We start from the raw sequence: 26,961 nt of genomic DNA on the forward strand, positions 1-26,961 counted from the left end.
TTATCACTTTTCTATACCACATCTGATGTAAAATAAAACAGTAATACATAATCTCATTTAGAAACAAAAATGCCAACCTAGAACTACATGACCTCAGATAATATACTTAAAACTTTTTCATTCTATACTTCTTGGCCTTATCATATCATGTAATAATAATGAGAAGACAAATAGGAAAAGTAATAGAAAGAGGAAGAAGGGACAGAGGAAGAGGGAGAGGAAGAAGAGAAAGAGTAGGAAGAGGAGAAGTCAGAGAAAAGAGAATAAAATGGAAAAATCTGTGTAAAACACTAGGCAGAGTGCCTGACACATGATAAGTGCAAGGCAGAGTGAGGAGATATGCTGCCAGAAAGCTTGGGAATTAAATGGATCTGGATACAAATACATGGGCAAAATATCTCTATAAAATTGAGACTATCAATACCAAGTATAGAAGTATGTTGAAAGGATTAAATGAGTAAATACAAAAAAGTCCTTAGTACAGTGTCTAGTATATCAGAAGCACATAAAAAATTGTTATTAAGACCTTCTATTTTAAGGTCTCATATAAGATACTTGATATTTTTAGAACATTTTAATATTTAAACTAAAAACATAATTACTCTCTACTGAGAAATCATGAGGATTAATTTCATTTCAATGGATACAATTTTTGAATCAAAATACAGTTGTTAACAAAGACATCAAAAATTATACATTATATTCATGTTTTTATCTAAACTAAAAAATACCCATTCGAGAGGTAGAAATTGATATGTGCAGTCACTTAATGAAAATGAACATTTCTGCAAGAGTCAAACTTGTTACTATCAATGACAAGCAAAAATGGCTATTTGAAAATCCACATTTTAAAGAAATGTTCTGAGCACATAAATATAACACTTGATAATTTATTTAGTTATTTTTTTGTTTAAGAACCACATTATGTTGTTGTGCTAGAAAAAAAGTGGCACAGGCAGTAAGATATAGGGCAATAAATTCTCTCTAAACCCTCTTGTAGAAAATGAGTCATTATTATTTATTATTAGACCTTTAAGTTGACGGACCTAGAATTTCTCAGAAAAGACAGTGTAAACAATCAGGGGTGACTGGTTCACAATAGACCAACATTTATAGGAGTAGCTGTAATTGGGGAGTAATGAGTCCTGAGACTAAATGAATAAATTAACCAGAGAAGGAGTAGACAGTCTTTTGTAACTAATGTCTCGGCTGTCAAGACACAACTTGGTTTTTGCTCTTAACTGGGCCTTGACAGCGTCAGCTCCCCTAGAATACAAGGACTGCCAACAGCAGGAGCACTCAAACACACTGCGGCCTGTTGGCATGCTGCCTGTGGCTGGATAATACATGCAAGATAGAGCATATGAGCTAGTATCTGGAATCAGTAACTGCAACTCTGAGGCTGATTTTTTTTTTTTTAAATAAATCTGGAAGACAGATGTTTGCCCCAACCAGCCTGTTAATTCTGAACTGATTATGTTGCCAACAACAAAGGCACTAATCTGCAGAGAAAAGTATGAGTTTTTGACATTATTATAATAATTAAAAATATATCTATCATTTAAAATTAAGTCCTACTTACAGAACCATATTTAACTTATTATACTGAGTCAAATGTAACTTGGTCGCTGTCATTTAAGTCTACTAGAAATTCTGTTATTTAAAAATAAACAAAAAAGAGAGAAGGAATTAATGGAAGAATTAAAGATTTCTATTTTGTTAAAAGGAAAACAAACAATAAATAATGCACCATCTGTGGTTTTGAGGGAGACAGGGTCTCACTTTGTCACCCAGGCTGGAGTGCAGTGGCACCATCATAGCTCACCACAGCCTTGAACTTCTGGGCTCGAGTGATCTTCCCATCCTAGTCTCCTGAGGAGCTGAGACTACAAGTACATGCCACCACACTTGGCTAATTTTTTTTTTTTTTTTTTTTTTTTGAGACAGGGTCTTGCTATATTGCACAAGCTGGTCTTAAATTACTGGCCTCAAGCAATCCTCCTGCCTCAGCCTCCCAAAATGTTGAGATTACAGGAGTGAGCCACCACCTGACTCCCATATGCTGTTAGACACTACAATTTCACTTACATGACTTAAGTATAATAAAGCAATCAAAAGTTTTCTCATATATGTGTAAAGATGTGCTATAAACAGTATTCATATCACCCATATAAAAAATAAACTATCAGTAGGAGATAGCTAAATAAATAATACATTCACAAAATTGGATACTATAAAATTAGTAAACAGATTTTATATAAGTTAATGGCATTCACATAAAAATCTGCATGAAATACTGTTAAGTCACATACACACACACATACACACACACATACAATTGTTCTAAAGGGTAGTCACCAAACTTTAAAAGGTAGTTTTTCTCTGGATAGTGAACACTTAAGAGAATTTTTCTTCCCACCTCATACAACATTTTTGATTTGTTTATTTACAAAAAATATATACTTGTATATTTATAAACATATATCAAAATCATCTAACATATTTAGTATAATCTAACATAGAGCCTACAGAGAATAAATCAGTTTTCACCATAACTGGATCATATGCAAATGAAAAATTATGAATTTGTAGTTATATACTGCTTTATCATGGTAATCCCTTATAAAAGCACAACCTTCAATTCTGGCCTTTATGCTTTGAGAAAATTAGAGAATAAATATTTGATAATTTCCAGAACACAGTACAAACGAAAAAGGAATAAAAATGTGTCTATATAGGAATGTTAAAAAAATCAAGGTTCATTAAGTCATCTATGACTTAATGAACCTTTTAGCTCTAGCTAAAAGCATATTGTTGAAAAGCACAGACATAAGTCAGACATACCTGGGTATAAAACTTCCTCTACCTGACACTTGAGAGTGAGATGGGTGCTGGGCACAATGGCTCATGCCTATAAGCCCAGCACATTGGGAGGCCGAGGCAGGCAGATCAGTCGAGGTCAGGAGTTCAAGACCAGCCTGGCCAACATGGTGAAACCCCGTCTCTACTAAAAATACAAAAATTAGCCCGGCATGGTGGTGCGCGCTTGTAACCCCAGGTACTCGGGAGGCTAAGGCAGAAGAATAGCTTGAACCTGGGAGGTGGAGGTTGCAGTGGGCCGAGATGGCACCATTTCACTCCAGCCTGGGTGACAGAGCAAGATTCTGTCTCGAAAAAGAAATAAAATAATAAAATAAAATAGAGTCTTACCCCCTCCTCAAAAAAAAGTGAGATGGCTTTCGCCTCAAAATGTAACAGATTACAGACTGTAAGAAGACTGTACCTTATCTTCAAACACAATAACATATCTTCCTTATAAGGTTATTCTGAAGATGAAATTTGAAACTGTGTATAAAGCACTTCCCACAATGTCTGGCAATAAAGACGGCTCAGCAACTGAAAGCCATCATTATGCGCCAAAAACACTAAGTTGTGAGGAATTGATGATAGCTCCTACCATTCCCAACACCCCCCATGCACATACATACAAAATGAGATATTATTCTAAAAAGAATGCCAATCAAATTTTAGTGTACACAGGAGAGAGAAAATAAAACAGGTTTCAATTAGACAAGGACACAGATGTTAGGAATCATTTCTTAAAAAACAAGCTAAGCAGCAATAATGGGGTTTTACAATTGTGGAACCTTAATCACTAAAAATATTTGAGAAAAGAACTGCCAACTCCCTTGCCTTGGTGGCTTAGACATTCAACTGCAAGAGATGAAAAGACCAGAAAACTGAAATTCCAAAATTCCAAAATTCCATCAAGATTTATGATTTTGGGCCGGGCACGGTGGTTCACACCTATAAGCCCAGTACTTTGGCAGACTGAAGTGGGAGGATCCCCTGAAGTCAAAAGTTTGAGACCAGCCTAGGCAAAACTGGAAGATCCTGGCTTTACAAAAAGAAAAAAAAAAAATTAAAATTAGCCAGACATGGTAGCATATGTCTCGCTACTCGAGAGGCCAAGGCAGGAAGACTGCCTGAGCCCAAGAGGTCAAGGTTGCAGTGAGCCATAATAGCACCACTGCACTCCAGCCTAGGTAACAGAGTGAGACCCTGTCTCAAAAAGATAATAAAAATAAAATTTAAAAAGATTTATGATCCATGATACTTTAATTAAAGTGACAGAGCATTTCATCATTCTAATGATAAATCGTATCAGGAGATTTTTTAAAGAATCACAGAAATCTTATCTTGCGAATGCAGTTTTTGACTTTAGAAGCTTTAAACAATTATGAAGAACAGATGCAAAGAACACCTGTGTATATAAAAAAGCCAGGATGGGTTTGGGCATCTCACAACAGGCTTCTACCTTCATGTCATTCAGTAAAAGTTAGCAAATGAATTTACAGAGGAAGGTTTAGAGTTTATTTCATTCTGTGGGGAGATAATAAGGGGTTAACAAGGAAAAGGGAAAACTAAATATCAACAGATTAAAAAACAAAGTTAACATTTAGGAATCAGAACACCACTTTTACTCCAACTCTATAAATGGCTAAATGTTGTTTAATGTTACCAAACATTACTTGATCAGATTGTCTTTGAATTTATGGGATACCATGAAGTTCTCTTTAAAGATTCCATTATGTGAATTAAAGAGGTTGGCCTTGGATCGGCACTGTTTCTCTATATTTACTTTCACCCAAAACACTATTAACTAGCACATTCAGATCAGAGCATTTCTGTTGAGGCAAGCTTGCTATGTTGTTAAAAAAAAAAAAAAAAGAGGTGAAATGACATACGGATTTTTTTCTTTTTTTGCCTCACTTTGGGATTATCTTTCAACAATCATCAAGGATTTCACAGACTCTCAAGTCCCCAAGTAAAGTTTGATGACTATCATCATAGAAAGAACACTGTTCAAGTAGCTGAGAATCCCAAGTTCTGGTTCCAGCTCTACCACTAACGACCTATGCGCAGGACCAGCCAGCTTTGGAGGGTGTGAGACCTGTGCGGTCAGGCGAGGCTGACTGACTCAGTGAGGACTCCACATTCAGAAGGACCCCATGTTTGGTTTCATTCTCTGATGCTGCCATTTTGAAATTCTAATAATTTCTTAACAAGAGCCTCACATTTACATTTTGTACTAGGCTCTACAAATTGTGTAGTTTTTGCCTGTGTGAGTTTTGCAAGCCACTTGAGCTAATTCTCATTTTGCTCAAAGTAATTACAAACCCAACACTCCCTTTCCCCCATGCTGCATTACCAGAACATAAATTTTACATTAGATAGTGCTTTCTGATCCTAAAGCCAACTCTAAGAATCTCATTTCCAAGAGATTTCATTTAGAAGACAGAGCTTATCACTGTTGCCCCAACCCTTTCCTCGTCTGAACCTTCCATTAAATAATTAGGTGCCCTCTACCATTAATTGTGCTTTCTATCTTAAAGGTATATTTGATTACTACATTTTTTTCAAAAGTGCCTTTGTTCAAATACCCATTTAGTGCTGACACTACTCCATGGAATGTGGGAGGAAAACGCACTCTCTAGCACTGAGAGATTTAAAACAGAAAGTGTGGTTGGCTGGGCATGGTGGCTCACGCCTGTAATCCCCGCACTTTGGGAGGCTGAGGTGGGCGGATCACATGAGGTCAGGAGTTTGAGACCAGCCTGGCTAACATGGTGAAACCCGCATCTCTACTAAAAATACAAAAATTAGCTGGGTGTTGTGGTGGGTGCCTGTAATCCCAGCTACTCGGGAGGCTGAGGCAGGGGAATCCTTTGAACCCGGGAGGTGGAGTTTGCAGTGAGCCAAGATCGCGCCATTACACTCCAGCCTGGGCAACAAGAGCCAAACTCCAAAAAAAAAAAAAAAAAAAAAAAAAAAGAAGAAGAAGAAGGAAGGAGTTGTTTTTAAAAAAAAAAAAAACTTCACTGCTAACCTTTAAATAATACATTAATCAGAACAAAATGTTATGAAAATTAAAATGCTGAGTGCGGTAGAGAGTATCAGCACAGTTACAGGTATATGGATCTGTCTCCTTAGTGTAATTCAAGAGGTCGTAAACACAGCACTTAGTGTTTCACCATCACTTCTGTTTGGCCCCAAATTCCTACCATTATAATTATTTTAGACTTAAAAATCTATAAAGATGCTGCTCCAGTGTGTAACGTAAGAGAGAAAACGTGATGGTGTATCTGGGGCTTTCCATTTACCACATTAACAAATGATATCAAGCAGGACAGGTATCTCCCACTTAAGCAGTAATCTGCTTCAGAAAAACCTGATGTTCTGAGTGAAAATTCTGATAGCCTATTATTTATTAAGTGGAAAAAAATAGAGCGTTTTTATATCAACCTAAACCCCTCACAACCAGCTTTTAACCACCTAAAGAAAACAGTAAAATAGACACTCACCAAATGCCAGGGTGCGTGGACAAATGTTATAAACCACATATTAAGGTGTAAAGGGCTACAAGCATCACTTCCTGCTCATACAATGAATAAGATGTTAACATACAGTGTCGTAGGCCCTACTTGGCCTTTCGCTGTCAGCAGAAAACATGCACATCTCCTTAGTTGGCACCTGGACTACATTTCAAGGCATCTCCACATGATTCTGATGTTCTACTAACTGTAATGTAAATCACATGTTATTTTGTTAAAAACACTGAGATTGGAAGATGTAAATGTAAGTAGGTGCCTTAATAAGCATCAGCAAAAAGCAAAACAAGAAACAAAAACATCTTAGTGAGAGCTCAGTCTAGTCTGTGGAGATTGGATTTCAAAAATCAGGAGGCAATCCACTGGGCAACCATTCACTGGAAAGATATTCTTCAGGTTATGTCTGAATTTTATTCGGTAGCTAAACTAGCTAAACTACACTCTAGGTAGGTGTTACAAGCTGTAGGGCAAGCAAAATAAATGACGTTGCTGACTTTAAAAGACTTGAAAATAATGGTACTATGAGAGCCCAGTAGAGCATTAATATGGCTTTTTTAGTTATAATAAGTACATGCCAACTGGACAGACTGCTTTGATTTAACTGGACAAATGACAGACAAATAAATTTTGGCTAAGATTATTGAGATGCCATGGAGCTGAGAAACATGATGCAGCCACCTAAAAGTTAGATAACATAAACACAAGAATTCCAGCCCAAATCTCTCACTCTATGTAAGATTTGGTGAAGTCATTTAATCTTTCTTAGTTTCAGCTATGCACTGTAAAGATTAGATGAGTTAATGTTTAAGCTTTTAAACAAATGACAGGACACACAAGGGAACACCAAGTATTTTTGTAGATACAGCAGGTCCTCGAATAATGTCATTTTGTTCAATATTGTTTTGTAATAACGCTGATGAGAAAAAATGAAAATCAATTCCCGGCCAAAGCACTGTCTGTGTGGAGTTTGCATGTTCTCCCCATGTCTGGATAGGTTTCCTCTGGGCACTCCAGCTTCCTCCAGCATCCCAAAGATATGTACATTAGGTAAACTGGCATGTCTCAATTGCCCCATGACAAGTAGGTGTGGGTATGGGCATGAGTGCTCTCAGTGACGTGATGATGTCCTGTCCAGGGTAGGTTCCCATCTTGCACCCTAAGCTTCTGGGAGAGGTTCCGGTCACCCAACACTCTGAACTGGGATAATTAGGTAAATAATTATCTTACTTGTTCATATTAATCTTTCTTAAATGTATGTATAGCTCACATTTATTTCAGTGTTTAATTACAGAAGTTTTTGGTGTTTATGTAAAAGCTTAGTGATATTTTTGTGACCAGGAATATGCCATAGACACTTCACATTTGCTTATATCAATTAGTCAGTGGGAAAATTGGTTTGTTATATAGCGAGTCATTTAAAGTCGCAGTTTCCAAAAACCCATCAATGAAGTTAAGTGAGAACTTACTGTATACACAACTGGGTTTGAATTCTTTGCCAGCTGTGTAAGCTTGGGCAAATTATTAAACTTCTCCAGGCTTTCATTCTCCCATGTGCACAGTGAAAACAACTATATGTACTTTGCAGAACAGAAATAGTGTTAGAAATATATGGAAAGTGCCTAGCAAAGTATCTGGACCATAGCAGACAGTCAATAAATGCTACTGATTAATTTGCCCCTTACTAGTAAAACTCCAAAAACTTTCACTCTTCTCCACCTAAGTAACCAGCTCATTCACTCATGCCTCTACCTTGTTTTTACCCAGAACACTTAACTTCTTAAATTTCTGTCCCTTATCACAACTTCTTGTTTCTCCACTGTTCCTTACAAACTTACACTTTATCCACATAAAAATGTCTACTACTCACTTGAACTCTTATTTCTTGACCATTATCAGATCCTATCTAACGTGATTCCTGGTTTCAAATACTTCAACTACCACTGACTATTCTCAAATATCCTTGATGTTTACAAAGTTTACTTTACCAATCCTCAATCCTAGATGGATTCCACAGTCTTTTTCATTCTATTAAGTTTGTGCAAAAGTAATTGCAGTTTTCTACTCTTCGTATTACGCCAAGCTGTATTAGAGAAAGCTGATTTGATATGAATATAACTGTTACATTGAAAGGTGGGGCTCCATATAAAAAATGCCAACAGAAAACAATATTTCCTTTCCTCTCCTCTGCTTCTTTAAAATGAATTTTCTCTAGACCATCTTCCATAAAACTCATATTAAATCCTGAAAAAGTCTTAACATAGACATCAATTGATGGGATATACATTGTAATTGAGAGTTCACCCAATTTTGTTCAGAGAAGCAGTGGCCTAGCTAAAACTACATTTCTTATCCCCCTTGCAGCCAAAGGTTGCCCAGTGAGATAGACACAGAAGTAACAAAGTGGGATTTCTGCAAATCTCTTGAGTTGCCTACCTACGTATATCTTATTACAGGAGGAAAAATAAATCCACACTCTGTTTAAATCACCCTTTTGTTGTCTTGTCTATTAATCATATTTGAACACAACATTATGCCTTTCAGGTTCCCTAATTTTTCCATTCACCATTGTATATAAAAGTGTTATTGCTAAAAGCAGTCTCAGTTAATCAATTAAAATATCTAGTCTGGAATAAAAATCAAATGTCTAAGCTTAATGTAAAATTCATTTAAAATCCCATTACCAGGTTAGTACTGCTTCAGACCAAGAAACTTCAGATGGAGAATGTGGTAGAGGTCTATGGCCACTCTCTGAGTTTTTCCTCCTGATTTCATCTTGACACTTCTTAGCAGCTCAAACACGATGATTTCAGCAATGGCACTAAGAGAAAGTTGGCAATGGATGGCTTTTCTTGACTATAATTATGTCTTGTTACTCTCTGGGGCTGATGGATGTTCAACACTGACTTGTTCCCTTATTAAGATACTTTCCTAGTTGTTTGGAGGTACCCAGGACATTCAATTGCAATGTCATGCTTCTGAGGGTCATTTAAACCCCAGCCCCTCAGCTCCCATTTGACAGTATATTTCTACCCTCTTTCTGCTAAACTAGTTTTGTTCCCAGCGGGAAGCCCTGTTGGGTCCTATCTGAGACCAGCTCCATCTCACTACCTTGTTTTTATGTAAGTTTGTGCCCCTTGATGCCGTGTCTCATTGCCCTGTCACTGGGTAAACATGTCGAGCCTCAGCACTTCCCTTTTAACATCCACAGGCATGTATCAAATCCAAATAAATAACAGTAATCTCAATTTTGCAAAACAATTAGTGGATTACCTAATCCCTTCACCACTCAGACTCAAAGGCCTGGATAATTTATACCCTCCAGATAGATTCTGGATTAATGGTCAAAATATGCACATCCACATAAACACACAGAGTTTTCAGAAAGCTCTTTGAAATTCATATGTAGCTTGGGCCTCATTTTTAGAACATGAGGGTGTTTTATATCTTCTGATTCTTCTCAGCGTTAGGAAGGCCCTAGATTTTATTCCTCGGTAATTTTACTTACCCATAATAGACTCCTTTCACCTTTTCTTACTTTGCTCTCCCAAATCTTCAACAAGTCCCCAAGACTCCCATAGCCCCTTCAATCTTTACATATAATATCCCCTTCTACTTGGCCAAGAGAAAAGTGGTCATCCATTGTGATTTTTAAATTTTCTCTACCTGCAAAACTAACTGTCTTTATTTATATCTAATAATATTCCTTCTGTCCCAAGTGAAATATTCCGCCGTCTTTTCAAAGAAAATTGCATGACCTCGATCTTCTCTGTCTGCTTTTTCTGGAATCATCCTTCTACATTCAGACTATTTTTTCTTATGTCAAATTTCATGGATTTCTGCTTTTCTAGCTATAAGCATGCTTATATGTCCTCCAGTCTCAAAAATAGACAAGAAAGAAATACATTCTTTAGTAGTACTCCACATTTTCCTTCACTGTCCTACCAAACTTCATGAAAATCCAGACAAATTTCTTGCCAATGTCTCACTTTCCAATCACTCCTTAACACTACAGTCTTTATTCTGTTCCAGTATATTCTATTGAATCTATTCTCACAAAAGTAAACCAATGACCCCTAATAGCCAAACACGATAAATTTTGTATTCTTCTTTGAGTCTCTAAAGAATTTCAGAATTCCTTCCTGGATCCCCTTCTCACTTCTTTGTATCTAATTTTTCTTGAGTTTCTTTCCACATTTTTTAGTTAAAATCCCTAGAGATAAAGACCAGAAAGCTGCATTTTTCTAAAATGTTACTGGCACTGCTGACAAATAGAAATGATATAGAATGACTGGCCTAAGAGTTAAAGAAAAAAAAAAACTATTTGGTTAAATAACAATCATCTAGTACTTCCAGGAAAACAAAAACAAAACCTACTTTAAAAATCACTTGAAAACATTTGTCATGTTCCTTTTTTTGTTATCTAATCATAAGCTCAATATCAAGGTTGAATTAAGAGTTGGAGTATATTACAGTATTTGAAGCTTCAAAATAGATTGGAGCAGCTTTAATTAAAGTTACCAGGACAACCAGAGGGAGACAGAATATGCCATAATTGGAAAATGTCACCAGAAAAATTTGTTTATTATAACCTTGATCCTATTTTCTTTGAGCAAAATGCCTAGAGACCTTCATTTACTGAGCAGATCCCCTTGGCTGGGCTGGTTGGTGAACAATGAGACCACAGATTTCATTTACCTCCATCTCTCAGAAGGCCGCATTGGAGGTTGGATTGCTTTGTTGAAAAGCTTTCTCCTGTAAATTGTTCATTAACACTTGCCGATATTTCAGCCTAGTTCAAGCTGAAATGTATGTTCATAATAATGTTAAATGATTGTATCTTTTTTGCTTCAAAACATTGTTTGATTTGAGATTGCTTAAGAATAATCCAATGATATTAGTCATATAATCATTGCAGGGAGCCAGTTCCTGAGATATAGACGTAGCAAATGTCAGGAAAAAAAGTCATTTAGCAGACACATCTTGGAAATAAAATAGTTCAAATTATGAATGTGGGTTTAGAGGGGGAAAAAACTGGATTTTAGACAGAAGTCATAAAGTTGAATTCTACCACTACCTCATGCTATCTACACAGTCTTGGATAAGAACATTGGTCTTCTGAATTTCCTCATTTATAAAATAAGAATGTATAAATGTTTAATGTGTCTACTTCACAGAGTTTCTGTAAGGGCCTAATACATATGAGTCATCAGAATCATAACATGATTTTATATAGTAACAAGCCCCCACCCCCAACAAAAAAAAGCAAAATTGCTATCAAAGAGATAGCAACTAAAAGGTTTTGATATCGTTTTATCTTTCAGCTCTTCGTAAGGCTGGTAGATGGAGCTGATCAAAAGACAAAAGCACAAATGAGTGTAAAATAAAGTTGCAATAAGTAGTTTAGAGTCAAACATATAAACAAAAACAAGCTAGCACATAAGGCAATAAGTTAAATTGACTTTTTAATCAAAAAGATTATAAAAGATAGGATTAACAATTTAATCTTCAAATACATAAAATCTGTGTTCATGTATGCACAATAACAATTATTGCAGATACTAAAAAGCAATAATTTCACCAAAAAACCCTCCAGTTTTTAACTTCCTTTTTTCAAAAACCTGAATTATCAAAGACTGTTAAGTAATTTCTTTAGTAGGCATATAAGAAAACAATCAGCTACATTTATTTTTCTTTCACAGTGTTTACATTTATATTTTCAAAGATATCTTATGTTTACTGAAGAATAATAAAGGTTTTAAAATTTTCCAAACTCAAATAAAAATGAAAATTATTTAAATACCATATATTTTCTTTCACTAAATCATTCTTTCGAAAATGGTTAATTGATACAGGATTCACTGAAAAATTAATAGCCTTCCAGAATATTCTATTATCTAGATCATCGAATGCTTATTCAGCATGGATGAATAAAACTTTACAAAATACTACTTAGCTTCATTTCTTCCTTGTTATAATTATACACTTCTTTAGGTCAAAGGATGTATTTATGTAATAAGTAGGAATGTAGATCTTGAAGCCAGACACACCTGAATTTGAATTTCACAATCAAATTCACATTCAAATTTCACATTCTTGCTGCTCAAAGTATAGTCTTTGTACCAGGAGCATAAGCATTACCTTATGCTTGGTGGCTTATAAGAAATGTACTATCTCTGTCCTGATCTACTGAATAAAAATCTGCATTTTAACAAGAGCCACGGGTGATCTGCATGCATATTAAAGTTTAAGAAGCACTGGCAAACATTACCTATTAGATATATTTCCTTGGGCAAGTTTCAGGAACTCTCAAAGTCCCAGTTTCTTCATTGAAAAATGAGACTAATAATGGTGTCTCTACCATAGTATTATTATGGGAAATAATTAGATAATGCTACTTAGTAACCACTCAACAAAGCCTAACTGGTATTAAATTTTATCATCTACCTTAGATTTGTATATTCATGATGTTTTCCACTGTATTTACCTATAAAATTACATTAGTGTCCCACCCAGAAGAAATAAAGCTCCTTTAATCCAGATGTCTCCCTGAGTATAAGCCTACAACTAAAATAGAAGCAAATTAACAATGCCATCTTGCATTCATTTACAATACAATGTAGCATATGTTTTTCATTAGCCTCAAAATATTTCTCTTTGAAATAATGTTTTATATTTTTGTGGAATCAAGGAAGTTAAGCAAAGAATTTAGTTTGAAAACAAACATGAATCTGTCTCCCTGAAATAAAATTGAACTATTCTACACTTAATTAGCCATTGTGTCTTCAGTATTCTGTCATCATGTGCTTAAGATATTCTACTGATCCCTCACAAGACTCAAATAATGCACCAGGTGTCTTGAGCTTCCATTCCAAATGAGAAATAAGAAAGAAAGTCTCAATAGAATTCTATTTTAATCCAATTAAGGCAAGACACACTATTTCATTCCACAACCTTTTTTAAGAGACTATGATGTCCAAATTACCTGCTTCCTACATCCAGAGGAAAAATGTAGACTGATAAAATCAATATAAATCGAATCATTTTCCACTGTCACCTGAATATTAATCACTTCAGTAGATAGCACCTTATTTTTATTAGATAAGTTTTTATTACAAACATTTACTTAAATAAAAAAGGGTATTCTCTCTCCAGAATTGAAGATAATAATGCTTTCATTTTCCAGTAATGAAAGTTTATCTTCCTATGAATTACTCAATTATTATTTTTATTTATTTATTTGCTTATTTTTATTTTTTTGAAACGGAGTCTTGCTCTTTCACGCAGGCTGGAGTGCAGTGGCATGGTCTCAGCTCACTGCATCCTCTGCCTCCCGAGTTCAAGCAATTCTCCCTGCCTCAGCCTCTGGAGTAGCTGGGATTACAGGCACCTGCCACCACACCCAGCTAATTTTTGTATTTTTAGTAAACACGGGGTTTCACCATGTTGGCCAGGCTGATCTTGAACTCCTGACCTCAGCTCCCACCTCGGCCTCCCAAAATGCTGAGATTACTGGCATGAGCCACTGCATCTGACCTCAGTTATTATTTTCAATTAAATGTTTCAACCTCTAGCAACATGGTGTAACAAAAATTCCAACCAACATACCTGCTACACTACAACAACATCTTGGATATTTGAAGAAGCATAATATAAAGAAAGAAACGAAGCATAGAAATAAAAAAGAAATATAAAGAAAGAAATATAAAGAAAGAAAGAAAGAACAGAAAATTTTTGAGGGTCAAGATATTTATAAAACATAGTAAACAAAAAAACCTGAACAATGAGTATTAAGCAAACAGGAAATTCAGAGTTGTATTGAGATAAATATCCATAAATGTACTGAAATCTACACAATAAGAGGAACCAGGCGGGGTGCAGTGGCTCATGCCTGAAATCCCAGCACTTTGGGAGGCCAAGGCAGTAGGATCACTTGAGCCCAGTAGTTAAAGGCTTGCCTGGGCAACATAGGGAGACCTCATCTCTACAAAAAATTCAAAAGTAGCCAGGTGTGGTGGTACATGCCTGTAGTCCCAGCTACTTGGAAGGCTGAGGTGGGAGGGCTGCTTGAGCCCAGCAGGTCGAGGCTGCAGTAAGCAGTGATTGTGCCACTGCACTCCAGGCTAGGCAATGAAGTGAGACGCTGTCTCAAAAACAAACAAAGAATAAGAGGAGCTAAACTGAAGCTCCAGCATTATATCTAACAAAAGATGTATAAGAAGTTTATGAAAAAAATTTTTAAAGTTTATCAAATGGTATAAAATACCGCTAAATAAGAGATACTATTTATAAATAGAAAGACAAAATATAATAAAGATATCAATTCTTCTCAATTTGGTCTGAATCAATATAATACAAATCAAAATCCCAGTAGACATTTTCCTGGATAATTATATGCCAAAACTAAAATTTAGATAAAAGGTAAAAGTTTAAGAATACTCAAGATTATTCTGAAGAAGAATATAGTGAGGGACTTAGCCTATGTATTTAGTCTGTTCTCACATGGCTAATGAAGACATACCCCAGACTGGCTAATTTATAAAGGAAGGAGGTTTAATTGACTCACACTTCCACATGGCTGGGAAGGCCTCACAATCACATGACGGAAGGCAAAGGAGGAGCAAAGTCACATTTTACACAGTGACAGGCAAGAGAACGTGTGTAAGGGAATTCCCCTTTATAAAACCATCAGATCTCATGAGACTTACTATTACGGGAACAGCATGGGAAAGACCCGCCCCCATGATTCAATTACCTCCCACCACATCCCTCCCACAACACGTGGGAATTATGGGAGCTACAATTCAAGATGAGATTTGGGTGAGGACACAGCCAAACCACATCAGCCTACTAGATATTGAGCTGGACAACTGGAGTTTACTAGGGGAAGGCAAACTAATTTATAAATGCCCTAGAAAAATTCCTTGGAGAAAATAATTTGAAATGCAGACTAAAATTATGTACTCATATAACTTGCACGTGGACTAAACACATAAATGCAAAAGACAAAGCTTAGAATCATGGAGAATGAAATAAATTATGTGTATAACCTCAGGTTAGCCAAGGATTTCTTAAAGAAAACACTCTACAATACTAATAATTAAAAGAAAAGTTGACTTTGCAATAAAATTAAGATGTTTGCATCATATATAACTAAAATGAATTAGCATCAGGAATACATAACCTACAAATCAATTTTTTAAATGTACAAAAAAATTTCACTGAAGAGGAAACAAGAAAGGTAAATGAATATACAGCAAGATGTCTCCCTCATTAGTGACAAGCAGAGGTAACATTTACACCCATTTGATTGCCTATAATTAAGAAGTGTAACACTTCCACATGTCGGCCAGAATATGTATCAATGTGGGCTCATATATAACTAGTGAAGGTCTGAATTGATACGATTATTTTGGAAAACAATTGTCATTTTATAAAGCTGACTCTGCGAATACCCTACAATCTAGCAATTCTACTCTCCTGTATTGACCCTACAGATATTCTTACACATAAGTACTAGGAGACTTGTTCAAGAAAATTCAGCAGCACTATTCATAATAGTATCCATCTGGAATAACCCAAATAATAATTTACCCACCTACAGAGACTAAATGAAGAAATTGAGATACATCCTCATAAAATATTTAACTGAATAAAATGAATTAAATCTAAGTGCAAACATACATATAAATCATACAAACACAATGTTGATGGAGAAAACCAAGTAGCTGAAGATTACATACAGTGCAATATGAATTTGATAATGCTAAAAAGTAAGCAAACTAAAGAATAACTTGTTTAGCAAAGCATTTTTGTGAGGGAAAACTATTTTTAAAAAGAAAAAAATGGTAACTTGAATATCTAGCATTTTGGCCACCTCTAGCAGAGAGGAAGGGTGATGGAATAAGAGACTATACAACTAAAGAGGATGATAATATTCTGGGTTTTATGTTGTGTAAACATGTTCAATTATTATTATGTATCATGATGTACATATGGATTTGAACATGTTCAATTTATTATTATGTATCATATGGATACATATACATATAATCAATTAAACATACATTATTAAAATATAATAGTAATATAAAATAAACATAATTAGAAATATTTTGGGGTTTGCATTTAAACCATGATATCTCATTTTTTATGAACATATCAGATGAACACAGTTACTGAGAAGAAGAACGCATACCAAAACCCCTCAATAGAGCATGAAAATTAAATAATAGATAAGTAAGGAAAATAATAAAATGAGCAGATCCAATTTAAACTCACCACCAGGGCTTTAGATCTGTTGCTCAGAAGTTTCTCAATATCCCTAGCTGCAATTTCTACCAGCTGGCGTGCATTATTTGGTTCCACAGTATACAAATCTTGATATTTCTCATAAATCTGTGTGAAAGAAAAAAAAAAACTAGTAAGAACAATAGTTACTTATTTGGCTTACAAGTTCCCATTGGAATGTATTTAAAACTATAAACAACTGATTAGAAACACCACCCTGTTCTTTCTTTATCTTGATCTTTTTGGAGTTTGAGTGTGTCAGGAAAAAATATGTAAATATAAATTTGCTCTAGGACCACCAGCTTGCCAAAATATAGGTTATGTTAACAGGTTGTAAAACATCTTGTACCACAATGGTTTATACATGCAATTTTGAGGCTTGATGCTGCACTCTCCAATCTCGAAACTGGGTATTATCTGTCATCAGCATCGTAAGAGAAAGGGTAGCCATCCTAGACAACAGAAGGCGAAATGGAGCATGGGAGGTCAAACCTGGAGGAGTGTGGAAAACAAAGGTAGGAGGAAGGGTTATGTGCTACAGAACGGAGAGAGAGAGAATACATATAAAGCCCCTGCTAATATTCATCTAGATAACAAGAGGAGCTTAGGAGACAATTCACATATAGAAGAGATGAAGGTCATTAAGGTTTTGGTTAGAACGTAATGGAGTATTTTTTTAATCAAAGTAAATGTTGCTGTTAGTTTTTAATCACTGAATTAAAGTATACTGAATTTAAGCTAGGTGCCAAAAGAAAAATTTGACTACCTTTCTGGCTCACCTTAGTGTCTATGGAAGGATTTCCCCAGAGTGGCATAAGTTGCACCTGTCTTACACAGCCTGTACACACTCAGCAGGAGAGGAAGAATTAAAGAAAGGGGGGTTGGAGGGGAAGCAGTCACAGTGTTTGTGGCTGGAGGGCTGAGATGAGAAGGAAATCCCTCATGCATCCAACAGATGGGGTGCACATGCATGACTAAACCATCTTTGAAAGCCAGGACCTGGCAGGTTTTTACTGTCTTATGAGAAGTGAATCCAGGCACATACAGGAATCAGTTCAACCCTGCTTTTTTCTGGCACAACTCCAGCATTCTGCTTTACTACCAACAGGTTCTACAGTATGATCCCAGCTGCGCACTGATAACACTGGTGAATACTGGCTTCAAATGGACACAGATACATACTAACATTTATTGACCACAGAGCATATTAGTTTTACATGGACTTATAATTTTTATTTGAAATAAAAATTAATTTGAAATTAAAATTTATTGGAATTAAAATTAATATTTTGTAAAGATTTAAATCAATTTTTGCTCCTAAAAGTGACTTATTCACACTATGAGATTTTACCATACTCATGTGAACTTTGAACTTATAAGTTTTCACTCAAAGTACTCAAGGCACGTTAATTTAGTGATAAAATCTCCATATTTGGATTCATCCAGGAGTCCTGCATTTTACTGGATTGATTATGCTTTCTGCTAAGAAGCAGATTATTGAATTCTGTTTTTTAAAGACCCATATCATCCATGAAGAACTTCATCCAATGCAAAGCTTTCTCTTTCATTTCAGACTAAGATAAGATTTAGGAACATTGATTAATTGATTTGAGGTACAAACAGATAAACCACGACATCACTTTAATTGATCCAGGATACGTAGTTCTTTACAGTAAAACCAATAGAGCTAATTGGTGTGAAATGTAGTGTGCATGGTACCATTAATACCTTGTTCATTTCTCTAGCAGTCTAACCTCCTTCCTGTGGTATAGGGAATACAATATGCTTCATAGTTGGTGGAGATTAGTTCAGATGTGCAATCTATACTTCAGGTAATATCATTTATTAAGTCTCTACATACATGTGCCAGACATATTAATTACTTGGTGCTTTAAGGAATAAATAGATTATAAATCAGCAGAAACTTCTGCACATAAGTATCTTCTCAAATATATAAATTTATATTCTCTCAAATTTTCCTTTTAGGATAATTTTTAAATACTTAACAAAAACAAGATGTAACTCACAAATAAATGTGAAATAAATTAAGTCAAGAAGTTAAAGTCTAGAACCCCTAGTGTAAATATCTGTCTGTATTATTTTATATATAAAACCACAATTGAATTGCTTTCTTTGGTAATAAAAATAAATTAAAATTATATAACTGTCCGCCAAAAAAACTAGCTCTTGCTTCTGGTTCCAAAGACTACAATCATCTTTGTTGTCATGACAGCTATTGCAAAGCTCTCCTGATATATGTTTAGTAAATAATTTTCAGAATAGAAGGTTTCATATGGATTTTTATGATCACGCAATATATTTTCATAATATGTATATATTTCTAACTCTTTCCATCACTAAGACATATTTCTACAATATTTCATATATTAATATTTCAAACATATCTTGAGGTATCTTTTCCTCTTCTTCAGTTTACTGTTTTGTAAATAATTATCTGCTTTGCCATTTTATCCAATTTCTTTCTCGAAGGAAAAACAGCATGGTGGAAATAATATGAGTTTCTGGCACCAGACAGAGTTACATTTCAATCCTGTCAACTCTTCACATGCTGTGCAAAACTGGCCTTCGTTTTTTCTCTACTAGAAAGAATGTAGCATATAGACAGACTTCAAAACAGGATGCTTTTCCTCCTGATACACTCATATGCTTTAGTTTCCCTAAAGTTGAAGTTCTCCTGCTGCCACCCTGACATAAGTCTTAACAAAAAGAATACTTGTCACCTGTACATTCTTTCCTACAATCTTAACCAACTGGCTTTAATGTACTTTCATTGTAACATTCAAAGACCAAGTTTCTCTGTGATGACAACCTAGATTATGGTTTGTGAGATAGCCAAAAAAACCATAATCTATGTTCTAAATATCTGTGTTCTAATTAACATATGTTAATTACGCTAATCAGCTATGTTAACATAATATATGTTCTAAGTCACTTTGCTCTAATTAAGTCCACAGTTCCAAGATAATCATCACAATTATACATTTTAAAATAACTTCAAATTTAATATCTAAAAAATGATATTACTCAATGATATAATTGCTTAACAAAATTCCTAAAGAAACCTCTTGGAAATCATAATACAGATGCCCCAGAAATATTTACTCAAAACTAAATATGCTTCCAAGCTTTTAGATGACCTAAAAATTTTTTAAATTTTTTATTTAAAAAAAAAAGTTTTTTAGAGACAGATCTCACTTTATTGCCCAGGCTGGGGTGCAATGGCTATTCACAGAGGCAATCCTAGCACTCCTGGTCTCAGGTGATCCTCCCATGTCAACCTTCCAAGTAGTTGGAACTACAGGTGCATGCCACTGCACCCAGCTAGATCATTATTAGCAATCAATGTAGGCAGCTACTCTATATCACTTTTAGGTGTTTCACATACATTATATTATTTATTCACTTTAAGAAATCTATAATATACATTTAATTAACCATTGCATTAGTGAGAACAATGAGATTCAGGCTTCAGAATATCTGGAGGGAGTCTGAATCACACTTCATCATAGAAGAGTGGAAGTCAGTGTGGCGATTCCTCAGGGATCTAGAACTAGAAATACCATTTGACCCAGCCATCCCATTACTGGGTATATACCCAAAGGACTATAAATCATGCTGCTATAAAGACACATGTACACGTATGTTTATTGCGGCACTATTCACAATAGCAAAGACTTGGAACCAACCCAAATGTCCAACAATGATAGACTGGATTAAGAAAATGTGGCACATATACACCATGGAATACTATGCAGCCATAAAAAATGATGAGTTCATGTCCTTTGTAGGGACATGGATGAAATTGGAAACCATCATTCTCAGTAAACTATCGCAAGAACAAAAAACCAAACACCGCATATTCTCACTCATAGGTGGGAATTGAACAGTGAGATCACATGGACACAGGAAGGGGAATATCATACTCTGGGGACTGTGGTGGGGAGGGGGGAGGGGGGAGGGATAGCATTGGGAGATATACCTAATGCTAGAGGACGAGTTAGTGGGTGCAGCGCACCAGCATGGCACATGTATACATATGTAACTAACCTGCACAATGTGCACATGTAACCTAAAACTTAAAGTATAATAATAATAAAAAAAAAAAAAAAAAAAAAAAAAGAAGAACAAACCAATGTCTAGAGCAGCCGAAGGTGAATGGTAATGTGGCATATTTAGGCAAAGTGAATCTTCAATGCCATTCTATGCCCTAAATCTTCCTTGGCTTCAGTAGGACATGGAAATTTAAGAAAGCCCTTTGAAATGAGCAAGAAAGGAACAAGGGTCGGTATGTCTGCTAGGAGATAGGCTCCGTGCAGGATCAAAGAAATTCTAATGCAGAGGCTGAGAGATGGAAAGTGGGAAGCAGACACCCAGCTGAAGGATAATGGTAAAGAACCACCTACAGCTGAGGGGTCCTAAGCAGGTTGAGAAGATTGGCCAAGTTCTAAGTAGCAGTCAAGTTCACTATCTATATCAAGAGAACAAAAGCAAGCAAATACACCAGACACCTTGTCATATAAGTTTCTCCCTGCGCCCAGGCATGGAGAAACAAAGTAAAGAAGATTAGAGAATATCGAAAAAGAGTTAGAACTTACTAAATCCTTAGTTGACCACAAAAGGCTGTTTTGATCTGAAAGAGGCTAACCTTCAAGTGATGAGATTAATTTTTCCCTCTCGTAGGAAAGAGAATGGCAGCTCATAAGCAAGTTAAGTTCCCTAAAGAGAAACAGTCAAATTTCTGCATATTAAATCTTAGGTATGTAAATTTTGACAACCCCATTTCCCAATAGTTGCGCCTGTACTTTCCTTCCATGGAAATTGTCTTGGACAAGCAATCAAGATTTCTGCCATATCCACAGCCATCTTTCTGAGGGACGCTTTCCCTTTGACAGTCCCTGATGAAATAGGAGCTCCCTTACACATGGCTAGAAATATTCTAATGTATGGCCTTGTCTTTGACTTCTAACCAATTGTATCAAGACTTATATTAGACCTGCAAGAAGTTAACTTCTGAGTCAATGGCATGTAACGAGCCAAATATAAAAGACCTGTATAAATAAAGATAACGCACTGAGGCAATCAGATGCTCTCACCACAAGATGACAGTTGGATGAAATAGCATGGATCAAAGGTTTAAGTAGAAGTAGAACTGAAGAGACTAGTGGGAGGAAAACAGTATTCAGATCTACTGAGCAATAGAAGTGGTGGTTATGATAGACAGAATAATGGCTTCCCAAACATCCATATCCTAATCCCCAGAACCTGTTAATATGTTGTTACATAGCAAAAGGTAATTAAGTTTGCAGATGGAATTAAATTTACTAATCAGCTGGACTTAAAAGAAGATTACCCTAGATAGTCAGAGTTAGCCAATGGAATCACAAAGGTCCTTAAAAATGGAAGAGGAAGATGTGACTAAGGAAGAGTAAACCAGAGAAATGGCAGCATGAGAAGAAATCAGGCCAACACTGCTGGCTTTGAAGACCAAGGGAAGGAGAAATGAGCCACAGAAAGGACTTCTCATCTCCAGAATTTTAAGATAATGAATCTGCATTGTTTTAAACCAGTAAGTTTTTAGTCATCTGTCACCATAGCAAGAGAAGACTAACATAATGAGTTAGCTGTGAAGAGCTCCCAGCAGAGTCAACAATAATAGCTTCTGAGGCTGCCTTGCCTCTGAACTGCCCTTCCTCTGACCAAACTATTTTCTAAATAACTTGAGTTCTTGCTGAAAGCCAGGCTCCTCCTGAGTTCGCTTAATTTTGCTAGGTTTTTTGTTTTTTGTTTTTTGTTTTTTTTTTAATAGGATCTCACTATGTTGTTCAGGCTGGTCTTGAACTCTCAGGCTCAAGCAATCCTCCTTCCTCAGCCTCCCAAAGCGCTGGGATTACAGGCGTGAACCACAGCACCCAGTCTACTTTTTTTAAATAAGTAGATTGATAATAAACTTCCTGAGTGATTCACTGTTCCTAATAATGAAAAATTCTAACAGAACCCCATGTCTGAAGTTGTGATTAACATTATTTATTTAAGTTTGCATTTTCATTTCATTTATCATTAGATTCTGATGAATATGAAAGATGAGCTCCATTGTGAGCAACATACAATTTCCATTAGGCATCAGGAAATAATGAAATTAGTTCAAGGATACCCATTATTACCTTCACAATTGTGTGAGGTTCTAAGAAGAAAGATGACAGAAAAGCTAAAAATATCGAAATGAACATACATACATACATTGTATAAAACTAGAGAAACTGGATAAATAAATATCATCCTACCTCAAAATAATGAGAAGTGCGATTAAAAGAAAGTGTTACATTATATTTCCCACCATCATTCTAATTCCACTCTCTATTGGGTAACAGGAGTAAATTCAATATCTTCAATACTAATGAAGGCAAGGAAAGGGATTCATTGTCACCTCTGCTGCTTCAGATACCCACAAAATCAATTTCACTTAATTTTAGTTGAATTTTGCAACGTGGGATGGTTTGTCTGTGGGTTATACATTTTTTTTTCCTTTATTAAGTATTCCTTGGGCTTTTGAACTACTTGTTCCCTAGCAACTAAGAATGTCTTCTTTCTAAAAGGTGTATTAACACAAAAGAATGATATAATGTACTTTTTTGGTCACTTTCAAGGATCAAAGTTCCCTTAACTAAACAAATACTAATGTAGTATTTTTCTATATCATTAAGTCTCTTTTTTCTTTATCATAAGTCTCCTCATCATCTAAGCTGGCCATCACACAGAAATGTTGAGAAATGTGAAGATTCCTTCACCTAAGGTAAAGAGTAACTAGTGGCTGTAGATCTGTATTGATGTTAGAATATACTTTAACAACAACAAATACAATACAAACAAAACCTCCTTTTCCCCATGAAAATTAGCTGAGTTTTAACAAAATGAATTTTGCCATAAAAATTATGTAATCATTTCTAATTAGTCCCTGATCTCTTCAACCTCTTCCTTCCCTTTGATTAAAATAATAAATGATGTAATCTACTAAATAAAAGTCAAGCTTTTAAAATGTCTTACTCTTTAGCATATTGTCAATTGTGTTTAGGGCTGCTGGGTAAAGAACTAATGCAAATACCAACTGCTAAAATATATTAATTCAACTTAGTGTGTGCATTTTTGAAACTATAGGTAATCATTTTACAAGATGCATGACACTGTATTAATGTCATTTTTAAAAATCACATTTCAGCGCGGTGGCTCACGCCTGTAATCCTAGCACTTTGGGAGGCCGAGGTGGGCGGATCACGAGTTCAGGAGATCCAGACCATCCTGGCTAACACGGTGAAACCGCGTCTCTACTAAAAATACAAAAAAAAATTAGCCAGGCGTGGTGGCAGGCACCTGTAGTCCCAGCTATCTGGGAGACTGAGGCAGAAGAATGGCGTGAACCTGGGAGGCGGAGCTTGCAGTGAGCTGAGATGGCGCCACTGTGCTCCAGCCTGGGCTACAGGGCGAGACTCCGTCTCAAAAAAAAAAAAAAAAAAAAAAAAAAAAAAAAAAAATCACATTTGATTCTCTGCATCTTCACTCTAAGTAAATTATGGCCTTTTTTTTCTTTTCCCTATAATCTAGCTTTTTGAATTGGGACACTACCTTTGAAATTTTTTATGACTTGATATTTCTATTTTGCTACTTTTAAGCATGTGCAAACATCAAAGATATATAATTTATATACGTGTGATGTTTATTGTGTATTTTCTATTCCCCTTCACCACAAGGTAAATCTCAAGAAGACAAAGATTTTTGTCTGTTTTGTTCACTGGTACGTAACCAGCGCATAGCACAGTGCCTGGCACAATCAATACCAATTGCATGAATTAGTGAATGGATACTGATTCTCTGTCAGGCTTTGCTGGGAATGTGAATAATGATTTATAACAACTTCTTCCCTGTATTTTAAAATCAGTATTTATTTTAAACCTAAAAAAATCATGGTTAAGTAAGATGCTATGCAGTTACATAATAGACTACAAATACAACACCGATACAATAATTAAATTCCAACAATAGAATAAATACACAAATTAAGGTAATGATCAGTGTGAGGAAGAATATGAGTGTTCCAATGAAGAGATATAGAAATGTATGCTGTCAGAATTCAGAGGAAATTAAGATCACATAGGATGCAATAGTCACATAAATGAAACTACAGCCACGTTTTGGAGGAAACGTGATTCAGTAATGGATGAAAGACATCAGAATGGGTGTAATACAAGGAGTTATGGGAAAATAAAGAGTGAAAGGCAAATTGAGACATAATTATGAAGGATGGTAAAAGGATCCTTCATATAAAAGGATGGTTTATATCTTATTCTCTAGTCTACCCAACATATTTTAGACTAGTAAACTACCTAGCTCAGAACTTCTAGTGGCTATCACAGCAATTAGTACATAGGAAGAATCTGAATTATAAATTTGTTTACTACAAACACAATCCAAACATATATATACACACACATGCAATTATATACATACCACATATACACACATATATAAATGCATAATTTGGTCATAGCCTCAAATTTATAGTGCATAATTTTCCAATGATAACTATATCAAACTGGCATTCTAATACCAAACTCACGAGTCTCCCTAGCCACTCTATTCTTTCTATTTGCTGTGATACAGCTTCTTAGCTAGGACTCTAGCATTTCAAATGGAGCATCGTCTTTAGAAGGATATTTAGGAAGAATGAAGTCACAATTGGTGAGCGTTCTGCAGCACACACTGCTACTCGCCCTAGCTCCTATTAACAAGAACACGATGGTGACGCTTCCGAGCAATATATTAAAGACAGAAGAAAGAAAAGAACAAGTGACAATCGCAAACGGGCCACTTAATTTTCTCCTTGTTATACATAGAACAGGTGATTATATTTAACCAGAAGTGCAGGTTGTCCCTAGAACAGAAAAACTAAACTATAACGAAGACTAAAGAATTTTTTGGTTTTTAGGATAAACGCATTTGACACAAAAAGTAAATTTTAAGTTCATGTTTAAGAATACTTAGATTCAAAACAAGGAAAACATTAACATACACAAATAACAGAAACTCTCTGTTTTTTTGTTGTTGTCGTTGTTTGATTCTGGAGATAATTTATTAACCTAGCCTCTCTTTTTCCATATCTGAAGCTATATATAAATTTGAATACACATTTTGGCCAGAAAATTCATATGCAATTAAAAGTGAAAAAGATCATACTAAATTCATTAAAACTAAATTTAAAAATAATTAACCATAGGCTGAGTGAGCTGCCTGTTTAATGTCTCTAACCCCAAACGACCTAAATATATTTCACTGCCAATAAAACAATTTTTAAAAGCAGCCCAGTTTAATTTGCCCATAACTGTCATATCTTACTAACAAATGGCTTTTCTAAAGCAAAACTGATATGTACCAATGCTGATACACAATTTTACAAATTTATATTCATTTAAAGAATTTCATACACTCAGATTCTTCAGTTCTTCTTGAGCAGTTTTTCAACCTTAGTACAATTGACATTTTACAGATAATTCTCTGTTGTGAAGGGATGTCTCATGCATTGTAGGATGTTTAAAAGCCTCATTGGCCTCTATGCCAACAGTATGCACGTAGCTAGGCCCCAGTTATGATAATCACAAGTATTTCCATACCATCCCATGCCCTGAGTTATGATCATAAGTATTTCCAAAGATTGCCAAATGTATGCCAGGGCACAAAACAGCCCCTGGCTGAGAACCATTGCACTAAATATATGTTTAGAGTAACAATAAATAATAACATATCCCTCGAGTACTAGCATAACTTCAGAAAATGTTAATTAATGGCCGGAAGAGAATGGGAAGGTAAAAGAAAAAACGTTTTAATATCTGTTGAGAAAATATTGAAAGTCACCCTAAAATTAGAAATCCCCTGAGTTTATTCTGTGTCTTTGAAAATGAATGTAATTAACCACTGTTTAAACAAAAATAGCTTCTTACTTAAAAATCTCCAGTGCAGCAGGGAGGCAGGGGGAGGATGATGGTGAAGGGAAACCATACTGTCTGCATTCTTTATAGTGCTGTATTCTGCAGTCAAAATAGATTTCTTTCTACTTAGGACAAAAAGAGCAAATCCAGGAGTATAAGATAATTTTAAATTGCCTACATCGTTATGGTGCTGATTTAGTTACAGCACTTAATTGTTGAGGGAAGTAAGGCAACTCCGAATAAAAGCAAAACATATGGAATTAATAATAAATAGCTGTATTTGTTTA

The 26,961-nt window shown here is 35.4% G+C and overlaps 1 protein-coding gene across 19 annotated transcripts in view; it reads right to left on the minus strand.

Annotated features, from left to right (window-relative positions):
• The window catches only part of CACNA2D1 (calcium voltage-gated channel auxiliary subunit alpha2delta 1), a 496,237-nt gene that overhangs the window by 372,389 nt on the left and 96,887 nt on the right, over positions 1 to 26,961 (minus strand). For all 19 annotated transcript variants that reach the window (XR_010158889.1, XR_010158887.1, XR_010158886.1 and 16 more), the window contains exon 3: positions 16,671 to 16,787. Coding sequence is in view for 14 of the 19 variants with exons in the window: in XM_009453456.5 (XP_009451731.1) it covers positions 16,671 to 16,787 (117 nt within the window). In the remaining 5 variants the exon portion in view is untranslated. The remainder of the gene's footprint in view (positions 1 to 16,670; positions 16,788 to 26,961) is intronic.

Source organism: Pan troglodytes, chromosome 6, assembly GCF_028858775.2.
Source record: "Pan troglodytes isolate AG18354 chromosome 6, NHGRI_mPanTro3-v2.0_pri, whole genome shotgun sequence".
NCBI classification, from domain to species: Eukaryota; Metazoa; Chordata; class Mammalia; order Primates; family Hominidae; genus Pan; species Pan troglodytes.